This window comes from Arthroderma uncinatum (assembly GCF_011692745.1).
Source record: "Arthroderma uncinatum strain CBS 119779 chromosome Unknown scaffold3, whole genome shotgun sequence".
Lineage (NCBI taxonomy): Eukaryota > Fungi > Ascomycota > Eurotiomycetes > Onygenales > Arthrodermataceae > Arthroderma > Arthroderma uncinatum.
This window is the reverse complement of record NW_022983865.1, coordinates 5118116-5135208: the sequence shown is the minus strand read 5'-3', so window position 1 is coordinate 5135208 and position 17093 is coordinate 5118116. Positions and strand designations below refer to the sequence as shown.

Below are 17093 nucleotides of genomic sequence, written 5' to 3'. Positions count from 1 at the left end.
TACCTGACCGCGCCTCTTATATTGCGTCTGTACCTGCATAAGACTACCCGACATAATACATTACTCAACGGACCTGGACCTATCCTGCTTTCATCATATCATACGTTCATCACACCACCCCTTGCGCCCGCGACGTTGGAATTTTCCAGTGCAAGTGATCGGGACCTCGCCTTTTCTTTACACCTTACCCGCCTCCCCCGAACACACACCAGTCACCGCTTTACATCTATATCATCATCCAAGTGACTCACCAGTCACAACATTATAACATAAAAACAGATTCACATACCAGCTCCAAGCTCACATATCAACACCTTCAGTCTGGCTGTGGATTTAATTTAGAAAAGGCATCCCCGTCGCCTACAGATTTCGTCATCATAAAGACGGGCCATCCTACGCTGCCCCCCTCGAAACGGTTACTACCTATCGGTCTATTCCCCCCCAAACTTTACCCCCCGGACAAACCGTCTATCACTACCGACACACAGTTCAAAGTCGGGACCTTCACGTCCAGATCTAGAAACATGTCGACATTTATAGACGTCTTGGGTTTCAATCCTGTAAACCCGAGCATTTCAAAGTCTGTTCATCAGACTTGCCCCTACGCATCCTCGCTCGCCTCGTCGGCGTCCTCGTCGGCATCGTCGGTCTTCTCTCTTGACGCTGTCTCGTCTCAAACCTCGGTTGCCTCGTCCACATGCACATCTGCAGATGTGATCTGGGAAAACGAGATACCCGCCAACTCTCAAGAGAAGAAGGCTGCCGCAACGAACGATGCAGTCCGCACCTCCGCAAAGGGTTGCTACAGTAAGGCTGGAGAGACAGATGTCTCGACGAGCCTGAGGCAACACCCTAGGCGTACGGCTGCTACGCGTCCTCCCCCAACCTTGGTGCGCCAGTGCGAAAGGAAAACCAACTTCGTCGATAGTCTTGTTGGTAAGTCTACGCCCTTCCCTCCATCGCCGTACATTCCGACCAGTCTAACGCATATCTGCCCTCCCCTTGAAGACTCTGCATCGCAAATCGTAGAGATTATCTGGCCCCTCTCAGTCGCTGCGTCCCCGAGAGGCGTTGAGTCTACCCTTGGCTGCAAGGGGGTTTTGCCCCTAAGAACGTTCATTCAGGAGACTCTTCGCAGATCGCGAACCAGCTACTCTACTCTGCAGGTTGCCCTTTATTATCTGATCCTGATCAAGCCGCATGTCCCAAGCATCGACTTTACCATGGAACAGCCCAAACTGCAGCAGTCCTACTCCCGCGCCATGCAATGTGGCCGGCGCATGTTCCTCTCTGCTCTCATCCTTGCCTCAAAGTATTTGCAAGACAGGAACTACTCCGCCCGTGCGTGGAGCAAGATCTCAGGCCTCAACACAGCAGAGATCAACCAGAACGAACTCATGTTCTTGCAGGCTGTCGACTGGCGCCTGCACATCTCAGACGCCGTCTTTCAGCGCTGGAACGATATCGTTCTAAAGTATACACCGAATGCCAGCGGCATCCCCAGTGTCGACGGCATGTGCTGGCGAACGGTCATCCCTATCCTGACTCCCCAGCTTGATACGCTGGAGTCTCAGGGCGATGGCCCCTGGGCAGTGTCGAATGTGGGCTCTCCAGTCGATAGCACCACACCAAGCAGTCCTTCTACCTGTAGCAGCCCTCCTTCGGGTCTCTCGTTCACTGAGATACCGAGGAGACCGTCAACGGTCGACTTGACCAACGTCACCCTTCCGTCGCTTCCAAGGCTTGGACTGCTTCCTACCCCCCAGCTCACCCCGCAAGTCAACGCCACCACGCATACTCCTGCAGTGAGTGCCAGTGCGTGTCGTCCATCCATCTGCTCCGCACTTTCGCAGGCCCAGACGGCCTTCGTTCAACGGACTACCTTGGACCAGCGTCCTACGCAACCCTTGTATATTAGCAAACAACCTTCTTTTGACTGTCCTTCCGGTTCATTCCAGGGCCGCCGCTCTTCCCTGGCTCGCTCGTCTTCCTTCACCTCATCCCCTGAGTCGATGGCGTCTGATGTTCCGTCACTGTCGTTCTCTTCCCGATCTTCTCGATCTTCTCGATCCTCCTCCATCTCATCTGTCACATCCATGAACTGCGCACCCCGCACATCTCGTCGCACTACCCCCACCTCCCAGCCAAACAACTGTCTTAAAGAAAGCAGAAAACCCCTCGTTATTGCTACCCCAATCGATGAGCACGAACCAAGCTATAATACATACCCTCCCTCCCCACCCTCCCGTACTACCAGCGCTATCAGTGCAGTTCCCGACCTGTCGAATTTTACTCTCAACACCCCGTCCGACTCGGACGCCGCTGCTATCCAGGGCCTGTACGAGCTTGCCACCGGCTTCCCACTGTCGCTGGATTGCACTACTCCATCCCCTATTAACAGCACTCGACGTTGCCGAAAACGCTCTCGTGCCCCATCCACATCCGAAGAAGCCAGCCTGCAGCAAAAAGTGCGCCATCTCATGGCGCTTGATGCGCGGGATCTCGAGGATGATAGCAACTCTCTGGCCGTCCTACGTGACAACCAAGTTGCTGACTCGTTCTTGGTCAATAAGGTTGCAGGTATGAGCGCTACTGGTTCCGTCAGCGTAAAGCGTGCGTGCTGCGGTAAGGAGAACGTTCGGGCGCTATGGGGCATTTGAGCTGCAAAATCTTCCACTGATATCTTTTTTTTATTTTTTGGTGTCTGGAGCTTCAACAAAACAAGAAGAAATAAACACAAACAACAAAGTGAAAGGAAAACGGAAAACTCCTTTGTTTCGCTCTTGTTTTTGTCTTTTTTTTTAATGCGATGCATTACGTGTGTGCGGCGTTTCTTCTCACTTATATCCTCTCTGCCTCACTCAAGCTATACGTGATAGACCGACCTGTCTTGCTTGAACTTTCGTTTATTTGCTACTCTTGTTACTCTTGGTTGGCGGGCTGGCTGGTTGGCTTATCGGTTTGGAGTGATGAGGATTCTTCGCATACATGCATTGCATATATTCCCCCCCCTGCCATCTGCCCTTGCGCTCACCTGCAACGGGCACTCTGTATATACATACCTCTGCCTCCTATCTACCTTACCCTGTATCCCGTAAGTACCTCTCTTTTACCTCTCTAGCTACTCGAAAGAGTAGTCCCGACTTACCTTAGCATACACTAGTGAAATCTAACATGACCTAACCTAACTGATGATCTCCTTGCATGTTCACAATTGTTCATTTACTACCTATTTGTTTTATCTAGCCATAAACATAGAAAGCATTAAGAATAAGCCGTAGATAGATCAGAGGAATGATGATTATTTCCCTTCCACCCATCCTTGCTCGACGGGTTCAGCGTCCACAAGCCATCCAAACGTATCCTCGACTTCACCCATCTGGATTCCCTGCAACGTCTTGATCAACTTCTTAAACACCTCACCTCCCTCGTCGTTGGTGCCGGCATCATACTCATACTTGACATCCTTGGACTTCATCGTAATACTCTTAATCGGCACCAAGGCGGCCGCCGTACCTGCAGCCATGACTTCGTCGAACCCGGACAGCTCATCGTAGAGAACCGCTCGCCTCTCGATCTTGAAATTACACAGGCGTTCTCCAATCTCCTGCACCGACGCCGCAGTGACACTGGCAATCACATTCTTGCTATCTGGGAACACAAGCGTGACCTCACCCGTCATCTTGTCCTTGCGTACCCCGATAAACGCCGAGGTAGAAAACTCATCAATCTCCGTCCTCGTCTTGCTATCCAGATGCAGCGTGATGCCGTACCCTTCCGTCCTCGCCCTGTCACTATGCCGTAGCACAGGAGCATAGTTACCGCCCAACTTGGCTGATCCGGTCCCCTCGGGAGCAGACCGATCAAAGTCCTCGAGCACCAGCGCATCAACGGCGTGAACACCATGGTAGACGCCCGTTGGCATAACGAAGACGACAAACGTATATTCATCCGGCGGCACGAGGCCTAGCTGGGCAGAGCTACCCAGCAAGAGTGGACGGATATACATCGCCGCACGCGTCTCGTAGGGAGGGACAAAGTCGGCATTAGCGCTGACTGCACGACGTACGCATTCGACGAAATGCTCTTCAGGGATGGGTGGGATGGAGACGAACTCGGCCGACCGCTGCAACCGGGCGGCATTGCGGTCTGGTCGGAAGATGGCAATGCGGCCGTTTGGATGAGACGGGGATGGAGGGTGGCGGAAGGCTTTCATGCCTTCGTAGGCTTGCTGGCCGTAGTTGAGGGCCGGAGCCATGCCATGGAGCTGGAGGTAAGGAGACGCAACGAAGCGAGGGGCAGACCATTGGGCTCCCCCGGAATGAGAGAAGTGCGATTCCACATGGCCGTTTACCTCTCTGACCTTGAAGCCGATGTTGTTCCAGTCTAGAGAATATATTCAGCATCTATCTACAGCTGGTATCATGATAAGAGTCATACCGATGGTGGGAGTTGGCGGAGGTGGGAAGTCTTTGGTAGCCATTGCGAGGATGTGAAGCCGTCAGTGTAATGGATAGATGGGATCAATGCTATTCTCCAGGTGGGATCGTGTCTATCTTTTATATCAATCTTTATATCAACTTGTTTGGTTGATGGGAAGTTGTGAAAACAAGGACACCACCACTACCCTCGGTAATTAAGTAAGGGCTATTTCAGCTAACCACTAACTAACTAGATATCGTGTACTTGCTTTTTTGCTGGCTAAAGACAATCCCATCGCCTCACTCTGGGCATTCCTCTATGCCAGTTTGCACATCGCTTTCGGTATAATGTACGAAGGGGAGCTGGATATATCTTTGAGCAGGCCTCCCTTGTCCCTGTTCATCGGAGCTTCAACCGGAGAACCCTAGAGCTGCTTTGTAAGCCCGAGAGTAGGCCGGCCGAGGATCTACGTACGACGGGGATAGCTCGGTCAGGGATGTATATCAAGTGGATTGGGGATAGTGTACGGTGGTGCATGCTGCGGCTAGATATTCCGTAATTTGATATTGTTTGTTCATTCAGTTATGAGATCATTTATACACCAACACCATGCCAGCAAATCAACGAATCAATCAATCATGTCATGTCATGTCATATCAATCTCATCAACTACTACGATCCCTGCCATCACTAGCCCTGCTCTACACCTGCTTGACGCCATCGTGTTCATGGACGGGCTGCTTCTCCGGGACACTCTCCCGTATGCTATCAAGATGGTACAGCTCGGGGCAAATGGCATGCTTTCGCTGGAAGATATACCTCTTGATCCACCACGGCAGGACCTTGGTGAGCTGGTACTTCGCGTGAGTGCGAGTGGGCACGCCAAAGACATAGTCGAGCTCCTCGAGGGTACGCTGCTTGGTCTCGTACAGGAACAGGAAGATCATTACAAAGGCAACGACGTTGAGTCCGGCGTAGAATCCAAATGCTCCTGGTGTGGTCAATGCTAGGTCTAGTCGACGGAAAGTGAGAGCCAGCACGGCAGCCCAGAAGTTATTCGTGGCCACAGCCCAGGCCATGCCGACCTCTCTGTGGGAGAGGGGGAAGACCTCGGCCGAGTAAGTGAAGGGCACCGGTCCCTCACCGGGCGAGTAAAAGGCGCCGAAGAGGTAGATGAACGTTGCGATGAGGCCGAGATGCGCAGGACTACTGCTGGGGATGTAGAAGGACATACCCGCGGCAAGAAGGGTCCAGAACATGTTGGGGAATGTGAAGAGTAGAAGACCGCGACGGCCGAAGGTGTCGATGGTCCAGACGGCGGGCCAGGCGAATACGAAGTTGACAACACCAAAGCCAAAGGAGGCCAAGAGAGCAGTAATGTTGCTTGCACCTGCACGCTCGAAGATGGTGGATGAGTAAAAAGCGATGATGTTGACTATAAAGCCTGTTAGTATATGCAAAAGATACCACGAAGGAAGATACTTACTTCCACACATCTGCTGGGCGATCATGACGACACCGGACGCCTGGGTGGCACGGCGCACTCGGGGGATGGTGAAAAGCTCGATGAAACGAGTGAAGAAGTTGTCCGTCTTGATCAGGCCGGTCTCCACGAGGACGGCGCGCTCATGTTCCAACTGAGCATGGATGAAATACACATCCCTCGCCGCCTGCAGAGGGGTGTTTCTCAGTCTCAACAGCGAGCGATATGCCTTGGCGACCTTGCGCTTCTTCAGCAGCCATCGCGGCGACTCGGCGCAGAAGAAGATACCAATCACCAATGGAATGGCTGGGATGAATGCCGAGCCGAGCTGCAATCTCCATGCGATTCGGCCGGTGTTGACGACGGCCAGATTAGCAACAGTACCGAGGAAGATGCCACACGCCGTCCAGACCTGCCAGGACATGACGAGGCCTCCACGGACGTTGGCAGGGGTGTTTTCAGCCGAGAAGACGGGAACGGTGACTTCCTTCAGACCCATGCCTATTCCAAGCATGATGCGACAGGCGACGAGCTGACCCCAGTTCTGAGTGAATGCAGAGCCGATGGGTGCGAGCAAGGAGAATATGGCGGCTATGAAGATCGTTCCTCGACGACCGATCAAGTCGTTAATTGGATCGGAGAGCCATCCAGCGCTGCAATCAACCCGTTAGACAGCCATTACGATCGTTAGATGTCGGCTAGACTTACAAGAGAGCAATGGCGATGTAGGGGACAGAGTTGACGAAACCGACGATCCAGGCATTCTTCTCGCAGATGGCATCAGTGGTACAGTGCGGACGGCTATCGGGGATCCCAAACTCAAGAGGAAACGAAAGGTTCGCTCCGTTCGATCCTATACAATGTTAATACTGACTGACCGACAACGGCTACGGGATAGAACATACCGGTCTGATCCCATCCCTGGATGGCTGCAGCAATGGAGTTGAGGAAGATGGTATAGTACAGGCCCCAGGGGAGCTTCCACCGATGGGTGACCTCCTCACGCAGGCATTTACGGTCATCCTCGTCTAGCTCTTCCAGGGTCTCAAAGCCTGCAGGGTTCTGGGCGACGAGCGCACCCTTCTCAAGCAGCGCGGTGATCCCCTGCAGGCCAAACTCCTGGGCGAAGTTGCGTACGTCCTCGAGCAGCTGGTCCTTGGGGATCTCAGCGAGCGGGTTTTTGATTCTATGCATTACTTGTCAGCCAGAGCTACGAGGCAAGGGACAAGCCGAGTTCGACTCACTCTCCGGTGACGTTCTCAGTGAACTCGGCGATGCTCTTCTTGCGGTCCTTGACGGCGCCGTAGAGAGAGGGACGCCTCTCGGTCCTGGGATGCCTGTTAGCAGTGCCGAAACAGTAGATGCCAGAGACACTCACCCTTTGATCCCATCCGCATCAGCCATGCTGGCTACTGGTAGTAGACTGCGAATCCGCTGTATAGGCTATGGGCGTGTAGAATGGATGGAGGAGCTGCCACTGCTATAAGTGAAGCAGGTTGCACAGGAATGCCGAGCTGAAGTGCAGCCCCCCGGCCGTATATAAATATGTTCGTGTAGCCATGGTTTTGCCCGACCTTGATCCTCCCTCGGTGAGGGCTTAAAGGCGTCGCCCAAAGCGGACGGGCCTGAAGTACCGGTACTTGGCGATGACGTCGGGTTCGCAGGGATGCGCGGTACTGGTACATGGCCTGAGAAGGCTAAGAGACGGCTAGCAGACAGCTAATACGACCAAGACACGACCAGGATACGACTAAATGCGCATCAAACGACCACTAAAGTCCACTCAGAGTGCATCAAAGGGCCGCTAAGGCCACTCAGAGAGCATCAAGAGACCACTAAGGACGGGCTAATGCATGGATGGCCACTGGCTGCTGGTCTCGTCGGCTTGTCGTGTCTTGGTCTAAGCCTCCCGTCGAGGGCTTCTTGGTCATGCTCCCCGCTCGAGCTCCCTTGCAGGCCAGGATACAGGGTCAAGGATGAGCTGCGACATGGTTCTTGTGGAAAGACGAAGCGAGCGAACTGCAACGTTGTCATGAAGATGAAGTTGAAGATGAAGATGATGAAGATGAAGAGATGGAAGAGAGCGTAAGGGAGGATACTGTTACTTACACTTACATCACGGTACCACAGCTATCCCACTGTAAGTACAAGAACTTCTTTGTTACACCGCACTGGCTGTAAGGTTATTACTGTCATCTATACGGTAATACCATGACAGTGTAAGCTACGGCTGCTGACTCATCCAACCTTCTCTTGACCTCTTCTTTCTCTTCTTTCTTCTCTTTCATCTAACAAGTACGAGTGAAGATGAACCTCCACATCCATGTTGGACTTGTACCGGTACAAGAAATCACGCAGCCCCAGATGTCTCCAGTTATATCCCTCCCCGGATTCATTACCAGATTCACTCAGTTAGGAAACACGACACGCGCGTTGCTAAATACCTCAGGCGTGGCCGTGGACAATGAAAGTCCAAGATTTAGCCTTCTTCTACGCCTCTTCTAACGCCCGCAGCGCCTCATGCTTCTTTGTTCCTGCCAACCAGCTTGTTTCACGCCGCAGATGGTACCTATACCCGTCAACTGCCTCGCTGCAATCAGGCATAACTGGCGAGACGCTTGTATATGTCTTATATTCACTCCTCTCTCTCCAGTAAGCGGGGGATGACCCGGCCGGGGAAGGCCTAGCAGGTTCGATGCGGAGAGCAGTCTCGCGTGGAGGCCCCGGATGAGCCGTTTGTCGATGCTGCCATCGGTATATTCGCGCACGATGGCGTGACGGCCAGTCATTGTCTTGTTCCTGCATATTGTCCCTGAGACGTATACAGGTCATGCGGTCTCTATATATCAGCTTGGCTCTCCACCGTCATCCCCTTAACTCCAAACCAAGGATGGTCCACTAGGTCTTCCATCGGCGTGCGGCTTGATGGCTCGGCTTTTAGCATCTTTCGAATCATGTCAATCATCAGATGCGTATTCTCCTCCCATGGTATGGTTGCTGGTCGGTACTTCAGCGCAGAGTCGCGGATTCTATCCCAATCTTCTTCCCACGCTGGACTGGAGGCCGCTGTACGTATCGCCGCTCAGCGTCCTTTAGGGTAAACGTGTGATGTACGAACCGTTAACATATTTACTATCTATATAAGGCAGCCGTGAGGAGGGTAACGGTCCTCCGTATTTGGCTACATTAGATAGCAGGACGTCTTTGTCACTTCATATGGTAAAGAACGCCTCGCCCCAGATCATGTCGTATGTCTGGAGTTGAGACATGTTAGAAATGATATGGAGATGGTTGGCGCCGTACAGACCGTGCAGCCCATCGACCAGATGTCCGCCTAGATCCCCCTGCCGAAAAGCTGTTGGCTTAGCATAAAAGGTATTATCAGAAGGTTAGATTCTTACCATTTCCAAAATCGGTGATCTTCACGCATAACTCGTCGCTCGTTGACACGCGGATCTCCTTTAATACAAGTTCTGCCAGATCTATAGGAAGAAGCACGTAAGAGGGCAGGGAATCCGTCTGGTCTGCCGGGTCTAAGGCTAGAAGGACAGTCGCTTCCATGCCACTGAAGAAATTCAACAGCTCAGCTTCACTGTATTCATGACGGTCAGGAAGCGCCAAAGCGAGGTTTCCAAGATGAAGGCCTGCGGATATCATTTTGGTAAGCAAGTACCCCTGGTAGTCGGGATATAAGACTACCTCCATGCATGACGCCTAAGCTGTGCAAATACGACAGCCCGGCCATCGCTTGACGAACGAAGCTCTTGACGTGGGAATTAAGAACATCGCTGGCATTCAATTGCATCCAGAGAAGCGAAACCACAGGTTCCATCACCAAGACACTATGAGTACCATTCGGCCGTCTACCTGGAATTGATCAAGTATATGGGCAACATGACGGTAGCCAGGATGTCTTCTCGATTGATCCCTTAGCTAGGTCAGTAAATGTGCCTCGTTACGGTTGGCGATTGCATGGCCTATACAGACCATTTGACCACCATCATATATTCATCTACTGTCGTTCTTCATCTCTACTATTGTTCTATACAGACTTCTACTTCTTCCTTCGGCGCTTATATCACGTGCCGTTACCTCGGCAACCGCGGCTTGTTGACGCCTAGCCGCTTTAGGCAAGTTGCTCTCTCGCTTCCTCCGAGTTTGTTCTTCAGGCTTAAGATAAGATCGAGCTTGCGACCTCCCCGCGAGACAGCGCATCCAGCCTCCGCCTACAGCCTAACAACGACGACGACGACGGTGAAGACAGTGAAGTCGACGACGACGCGAGGACAGCAGAGAACCCGGCTATCGCTCTCATGGAGGCCCTCCTAGCACACTCCTTCGACTACCTCTCGTCCCACGACCAGGGCAAGATCCGAAAGGGCCTTCGACAGGTCGAGGGTCTGCTGGCACAGATATGTCTGTCGCGGTCGAAGCTGACGGCCGCCGAGAAGAGGCGGTCAATGATACCTCTGGGCTCGACGCCGTCGCCGCCCAAGTCCACCAGCGAATTGACGGACGATCCCGCCTTCAGGGAGTTCTACAAGCTTCAGGATGGCTTTCAGTGGAATGGTGAGCCTTGACGCCGATCCCGCGTCTGTCCTCTGCCGTGCGCTAACATTCACACCAGTCGCACTACGGCTGATATCATGCCTTGAGCACCTCCTCGGCCGCGGGAGCAATGGCACCAACGACCTGCTCATCGTCTCCGCGTTGGACCTCATCCAGGGCATCCTGCTCTTACACCCGCCGTCTCGCTCCCTGTTTGCGCGCGAGATATACATGAACATCCTCCTTGACCTTCTGGAGCCGGCAAACTGTCCAGCAATCCAGTCGGCCACGCTGCTGACCCTCGTCACGGCCCTCCTCGACACGCCGGCCAACACACGCACCTTTGAAGAACTCGACGGCCTGTTGACGATAACTTCCCTGTTCAAGCTGCGCTCGACCTCTCGTGAAGTGAAGCTCAAGCTCGTCGAGTTCCTGTACTTTTATCTTATGCCGGAAACTCCGCAGCTGCCAGCAGTGAACGCCAGTGCACCCGCCACCGCCACCGGCCTGCAGCGAACTCCAAGCAAACTGGGAGCCCCCTCGTCGCGGAGCGTTGACGTCTCTGCGCGCAGACGGTCTGCGTCGACTGTGGATACAAAGTCGACCGAGGAGAAACAGGGTCTCCTGGGGAGGTATCTGAGCAATGTCGAAGATCTGGTCGAGGATCTAAAGGAGACTGCACCGTTCGGCAGTTCCGTCTTCTAGCTGTTTTTGCCAGTTTCCACCACCTTTTCGTCGTATATATTATTGTCTTTCTTTTTCGGTCTGCTGCAAATATTTCGGATTCTCACAACTTGGTTCCTGTTGTTCGAGGCTTTTCCTTTTTGTCTGTTCTTCTCCGCACGGTGTTTGGGAGTTGACTTTGTCCATCTTGTATATTTCTCTTCTCGATGGTGCACTCTATGTACACTAATTTCTCAATGTCAGTATCTTTTTGTTCAAGTCCGACGTTGCCATGCCGAGAAATACCAAGGTTGGGCCTAGGATAAAACTTCGGAGTCCCAAAGAGGCTATTGGATGACTCAAGTGCTCGTATTAACATGAAATTTTATACTGACGATGGATATAAGATGATAGCCAGGAGGTATCTTGACATCTCGAGGATAGAGTAACCGTTATATTCAACATGGCAACAACACCCAATTCTACCATGGCCGAACCCAAGAGAGAAGTCAAGTACATCAGCACCGTCGATGCATACAACCAATGGGCAGAGGTGCGTATATACCTACTCTCTAATATATATTAGATAGCCACTAACAGAGTACAGATCTACGACACGGACGGGAACTTCCTACAGGCCCTAGATACCCTAGAGATGAAAACGCTGCTGCCAACATTCCTCTCTCTGAGCAATGCACAAGCCGAGAATGCAAGATACGTCGACCTAGGCTGCGGGACAGGGAGAAACACACTGCCTCTCGCCCAGCATGCAACAAAGGCAGCCATCATCGGCCTGGATCCGTCAAAGGGGATGCTTGAGCTCGCGCGTAAGCGTACGGCAGCCATCGACCGCGTGAAGTTCGAGACCTACGACATGCTTGCATCTAGTGGTCCGCCGGAATGTACACTCGAGGCCGACGGGATCATCTCGACGCTGGTGCTGGAGCATGTGCCGATGAAGGACTTCTTTACAGCGGTGGCATCCATGTTGAAGCCCGGGGGCGTCCTGCTGATAACGAACATGCATTCTGAAATGGGCGGCATCAGCCAGGCTGGGTTCACTGACCCCAAGACCGGGATGAAGATCAGTGGTACAAGCTATGCACATACGGCAGAGGAGGTCGTCGCAGAGGCTGCTCGGTTTGGTCTGGAGCTGGCGGGAGAGATGAAGGAGGTGACGGTGGATGAGAAGCTTGCTCCGTTGCTGGGGCCGCGGGCTTCGAAGTGGATTGGCATCAGAGTGTGGTATGGAGGCTGTTTCCGAAGGAGTGACGGTCTAACGAGAGAAGAGAAAGTGTAGGGGGATGGTATATTGTACATAGATCGATATTGTACATAAATCGACTCGCGCTAGATGCTCTATATAAACTGAAAGATATGTCCCATCCAACGCCTTCCCAAGCGTGCCTTTTTAGAAATACGTATTGAAGAGACGTTCATGGTGTTGTAAGAGGTTATCGTGTCCGTCCAGGTAGGTTGCCAGCGGGTTGTGGTTCCATCCCAGCTTCTGGTCGAGTATGAGATGGACATAGGCAAAGACGCTGGCGTCGAACAGGCCCGGTTTGGCCCTGCCGAAGAAGTAGCTGTCGCTACCCAGCAGGACAGAGAGGGCCTCGAAGGCGTTCTTTGCCTCGGCGAGTATGTCGTCGACGTCGATGTAGGTGGACGTCCGTAGCAGCTGGCTCCTGGCGGCCTCCTGAAGTTGGCATGCCAGCACCGTCCGCACTATCGAGTTGTTCGTCGAGGGTTCTACGTACGCTCTTCTCGCGATGGAGCCGAAGTTGGAGCTATCCAGGTAGACGGTATACAGCTATTCAACGTTAGCCCGTTACCCTCCCAAGCGAAGAGACATCCCTACCCAGGCATCACGTATCCTGTGGTCCAGCAGCGACGTGTACACCTCCTCCCGCATGCTGGCGGCCTCTCCCTGGTCGACATGCGCCTGCTCGTCCGCCCATCTCTGCAGCCTATTCGACGGCACCGGGAGGGCGTCGTCTGTCCCCGGATTGCCTGCGGATGCGGGGAGGAGAAACGGCAGGGCCCCGTTGGGAGACGCATGGTTATTGGAAGGAATCGTGCGGAATCGTATGCCCGAAAACTTGAGATAGGCCTGTTTCTCCCTGTCAGCAAATGCAATGCAGCTCAGAACGGAGAGCCCTGACCTGCCACTTGAGACACTGCGGGTTCACCGACGGTCTCCCCTTTCTGGCAGCCTGCGGACTGGCGAATATGTACAGCCGGTGCTCGTCTGGCTTGTCCGTCGTGCCCGTCGTGCCCGTCGACCTCGCCGGCGCTGCGTTGGGCGGATATGTCACCAGCGGGAACTGGTCGAAGACGCGCTTGACGGGCTGCGGGATCGCTGGAAACCACGACCGGGACTCTGTGCTGGCGGCCGTATCCTCCGCCATCTTCTGATTCTGGTCTCTGGCCTTCAGATCTCGTTGCTGTGTTGTGCCTGTTGGTGATAGAAGTATCAAGTCGCGGCCTTCCCGTTCGGGCTAGCGCATCCGACTTCCACTGATATCGCGGGCGCTTTTGAAATATCTGGAGGGGAACGAGATACCTGTAACGATTCACGATTCACGATTCACGATTCACGATTAGCCACAGTCTGCTAGGCCTGCTTGTCTTTCGTCTCTCGTCTGCAGTTGCGCTGTAATTCGTTGCTACTGCGGCCATCCCTGCCCGTCACACACTTGCTCGCGCGCCGGTCCCCGCGCAAAGTGCTGGGAAGGGGAGCGGAAAGCAGACCTCCTTATAACCAGCCCTCCGTCCGCCAACTGGAATCCTGCGCTGCTCGCCGTCTGACGATCTGTGGAATCTGTCATCGAGACCTGCCAGCACCCGTATCCTGCTGTGACGAGCCGAGACGCCGGAATCATGCCTCTAGACGAGGAGGGGGCCAAATGGTCATGGTACAGCTTGTCCTCCCTATATATCCATATCACAGTATACCGCTAACAGCTGCAGCGAGCCCTGCATTCGTGGACACCGCTCGTCCAAATGCCAGCATTTCGATAGGCTTATGATGAAGGTGCCCAAGGCAGGCCGTCCGCTCCAGAAATGCCCTCATCCAAAGGGTACCTGCAGCTGTCAGAAACTCTATGCATTCATGGTTAGAATACCAAAGGGTGAGCATATTATTATACCATCTCTTTGCAAGGGGCAGGGCTAACGGGGGTGCAGGTTCGACTTGTCTGTGTCGGCCGCTGTACAAAGTGCCCATGACGGCCGGTGAGGCGGAACAGCAGCAACATCAACGGCAGCAGCGGCAGGCCTTACCTACCAGTTCATCGATGGCAACGGGGCTGTCGATAGCGAGTTCACCAGTGGCAGGTTCGTCAATAGCGGGTTCATCGATGCCAGGCTCGTCGATAGCAACGGGGGCTCCGTTGTCTCCGGTGTCTTCAACAGGGCCAAATGCAAACCGTATTCAGAAGCGCTCTAAGCGGCAGAATAGTATACAGGCATCGGCAGATAGCGTGGCTAGGAGTCTAGGGATGCTGCCGTCAGGCCCGGTCCATGTCAAAAAGGAGTCGTCTACCCTGAATGGACTCAAGACGGATGACTCTACAGCAATGGAGAGTGAGACGCCCACATATCCAACAACAGATAGTCCTGCTGCGGCGGGAACATCTGCGGTACAAGAAGGAGGAGGAGGAGGAGGGTGCTGTGGGTCGAAACAGCAATCAAACGGCCATGTTCCTGCTGCCAGCGGGGATATCAAGCACAAATCTCCCAGCTACGAGATATCCACCTCCTCTACATATACTCCTCTACGGTCTCAATCGACCCAACTGAACGCACTGCATAAATCACTCTCAATTCCTTCCTCGTTATCCGAACTTGGACCCTCTCCCAGTCCTCTCCTCGTCAACCCAATGGGCAACGGATATGGGCAATATCCTTCCAACTCCCACTCTGTTCCTACCACAACTTTTACGTCTCCAACTGTCAAACAACTACATCAGCAACAGCAGTACAGCACATATGACCAATTTGGACCCCCCGATGATTTTACACTAGGCCTTCCTGCAAGCTACAGCCAAACGACCCTCCAGGCCGGATGCAAAGGTCATAACTGTGGCTGTGGTGACGGCTGTCAGTGTCTGGGGTGTGCAAGCCACCCTTACAACGATACAACCCGGCATTACATTCAAGAAATGGGCTACATGATGGCATCCGGATATGGTGACCAAGGAGTCGAAACAGGCGACGAAGTCCAATCACCCCCCTACGATGCACATGTCCCCTCGAAACCGCAGTACCCTGAATCAGACTTTGGCGGCTTCGGGCAAAGCCACTTTTCCCAGGGCTTTGTTCACAGCTCGCCATTTCCACAACACTCCTTCAACTACGCAGATAACCCTTCTATATCCGCAACAATGTCTCAGAACGCGGTTACGAGTAACGGTGAACTGATGATGAGCCCTACTGCCTACTACACGGTGGAATATCCCATCAGTATGCTTGGGCCCTGTACCAACCTCACGGGGACCTGTCGATGCAGCATGAACTGTAGCTGCGTCGGTTGCGTAACTCATCACGGCCACAGCGGCATATCTGCTGAACCCTCACCACCTCCCGACCTACCGCAGATAACTAGTCCGGTAGAGAACACACCACAGATCAACACCTTCTTCCCGATGCAGACACAAACACCATCCCTTACAGATATGCACATTCAAGCAGAGGCGCAGGCGCATTTGCAAGCACAGGTTCCAGTTTCTCATGGGTATAATGCATATTATTCTAGCCATGCCACGGTGGAGTCTCCTCCTGCCTAGGGTTTTGGCATGCATATCATGGAGTAGTCGTTCTTTTGATCTTTGAATTTGTTTTTCGAAAAATGGTACCATATACCCCTAGATAGAGCTATTGCTACATCTTTTCTCCTCTCCACTTACTACTCTAGTACCGTGTTTGGTACTCATTCACATATTGACCACAGACATATCTCCAACTGTATGCATGCATTTTATTTAACGCCTGGATGGTTTATTCAATACGCTCTATTGATTTTTTAGCACTGATATAAGAAAAAAGTGATATTGTACAGGCCCCTGCAAGTTGCTGCGACATGAGGCCGAGGGAGATAGATATACGGATAGTATGCGCTATGATAAAAGAGGAATAAATAAAAAGGGTCGAATGCCAGTGGTGTGGATGGACATATGTGTTGGTTCATATTTTGCTTGTATTTTTACTCTCCCTGCACTTTTTCGGTCTCATCATGCACACCCTCCTCACGTATGATTTACGATCTTGGGAAGCGGAGGTTCTGGGTCCATGGCTGGTCGCCTCGTCGGAAGGAAGCTGTCAAAGAACGTACGTTAGGAATCTCATACCAAATACCAACAGCCCGTGAATATTGTAATAGAAGGAACAGATAGTGTTCCATAAATCCATACCATCAGCTTCTTCCCATGCTCGTCCAGCACCGAAGCCCAATCCCATCCAGGCAGGCCATGCTCGTCGCTTGAACAGTAGGATTGAGAATATAACACCAAAGCCGAGACCGACGGAGGATCTGATGAGGAGGGACGAAATTGCGCGGTCCCACTAATAGAGTTCAATTCGTCAACGAACATAGTTCTTCTCCATTCTCATCTCAGGTCGGAAACGTCCACTCATGCATAGCCCGAGGAGCGTACCTTTTCGTTCAGTAGAGTCTCGCTGACGGGCTTGCTGGCGCGAGGCACAGCCGCGGATTGTGTGGATTCGACGGAATCGGCCATTTCGACAGAACCTGGAGAGTTTTCCATTAGCAATTACATCCGATCGAGGGGATTCAGCAGCCTACCTAGAGTGGTGACGTCTGGAAGAGAGTCGCGAGCGTGTTTGTTATCTTGTTCGATGTTCGGGCATTTGAATTATGGAAATGGCGGGTGCCGGCGCCGGAAGATCTTAGCTCCGACTATAAAAATCCCGGCCCATACATACATGCTTTGCTTTGGAGATATCGCGAAATTTTGGA

General features: G+C 52.9%; 9 protein-coding genes across 9 annotated transcripts; 4 read left to right on the top strand and 5 right to left on the bottom strand.

Moving 5' to 3' along the window:
• Positions 1-524: 524 nt before the first annotated feature.
• Positions 525-2660, top strand: GIQ15_05330 (cyclin Pas1; the record flags this gene model as incomplete). Its single annotated transcript, XM_033552747.1, has 1 exon — positions 525-2660. One exon carries the CDS (start codon positions 525-527, stop codon positions 2658-2660), a length of 2136 nt encoding a protein of 711 aa, XP_033406477.1.
• Positions 2661-3301: 641 nt separating this feature from the next.
• Positions 3302-4483, bottom strand: GIQ15_05329 (branched-chain-amino-acid aminotransferase 2; the record flags this gene model as incomplete). Its single annotated transcript, XM_033552746.1, has 2 exons — positions 3302-4386; positions 4441-4483. The coding sequence occupies 2 exons, from the start codon at positions 4481-4483 to the stop codon at positions 3302-3304; spliced, it is 1128 nt and encodes a 375-aa protein (XP_033406476.1).
• Positions 4484-5123: 640 nt separating this feature from the next.
• Positions 5124-7309, bottom strand: GIQ15_05328 (hexose transporter HXT11; the record flags this gene model as incomplete). The annotated part of the gene is made up of 6 exons (XM_033552745.1): positions 5124-5857; positions 5909-6558; positions 6614-6758; positions 6811-7091; positions 7150-7233; positions 7284-7309. 6 exons carry the CDS (start codon positions 7307-7309, stop codon positions 5124-5126), a joined length of 1920 nt encoding a protein of 639 aa, XP_033406475.1.
• A 1808-nt stretch (positions 7310-9117) lies between these two features.
• GIQ15_05327 (protein kinase domain-containing protein) lies at positions 9118-9562 on the bottom strand (the record flags this gene model as incomplete). Its single annotated transcript, XM_033552744.1, has 2 exons — positions 9118-9260; positions 9307-9562. 2 exons carry the CDS (start codon positions 9560-9562, stop codon positions 9118-9120), a joined length of 399 nt encoding a protein of 132 aa, XP_033406474.1.
• A 656-nt stretch (positions 9563-10218) lies between these two features.
• On the top strand, positions 10219-11158 carry GIQ15_05326 (cell division control protein 14; the record flags this gene model as incomplete). Its single annotated transcript, XM_033552743.1, has 2 exons — positions 10219-10474; positions 10533-11158. 2 exons carry the CDS (start codon positions 10219-10221, stop codon positions 11156-11158), a joined length of 882 nt encoding a protein of 293 aa, XP_033406473.1.
• A 421-nt stretch (positions 11159-11579) lies between these two features.
• On the top strand, positions 11580-12416 carry GIQ15_05325 (methyltransferase; the record flags this gene model as incomplete). The annotated part of the gene is made up of 2 exons (XM_033552742.1): positions 11580-11669; positions 11724-12416. The coding sequence occupies 2 exons, from the start codon at positions 11580-11582 to the stop codon at positions 12414-12416; spliced, it is 783 nt and encodes a 260-aa protein (XP_033406472.1).
• A 111-nt stretch (positions 12417-12527) lies between these two features.
• On the bottom strand, positions 12528-13524 carry GIQ15_05324 (uncharacterized protein; the record flags this gene model as incomplete). The annotated part of the gene is made up of 3 exons (XM_033552741.1): positions 12528-12926; positions 12975-13226; positions 13279-13524. 3 exons carry the CDS (start codon positions 13522-13524, stop codon positions 12528-12530), a joined length of 897 nt encoding a protein of 298 aa, XP_033406471.1.
• Positions 13525-14475: 951 nt separating this feature from the next.
• Positions 14476-15903, top strand: GIQ15_05323 (uncharacterized protein; the record flags this gene model as incomplete). Its single annotated transcript, XM_033552740.1, has 1 exon — positions 14476-15903. The coding sequence occupies one exon, from the start codon at positions 14476-14478 to the stop codon at positions 15901-15903; it is 1428 nt and encodes a 475-aa protein (XP_033406470.1).
• A 470-nt stretch (positions 15904-16373) lies between these two features.
• On the bottom strand, positions 16374-16854 carry GIQ15_05322 (uncharacterized protein; the record flags this gene model as incomplete). The annotated part of the gene is made up of 3 exons (XM_033552739.1): positions 16374-16432; positions 16528-16678; positions 16771-16854. The coding sequence occupies 3 exons, from the start codon at positions 16852-16854 to the stop codon at positions 16374-16376; spliced, it is 294 nt and encodes a 97-aa protein (XP_033406469.1).
• Positions 16855-17093: the final 239 nt, after the last annotated feature.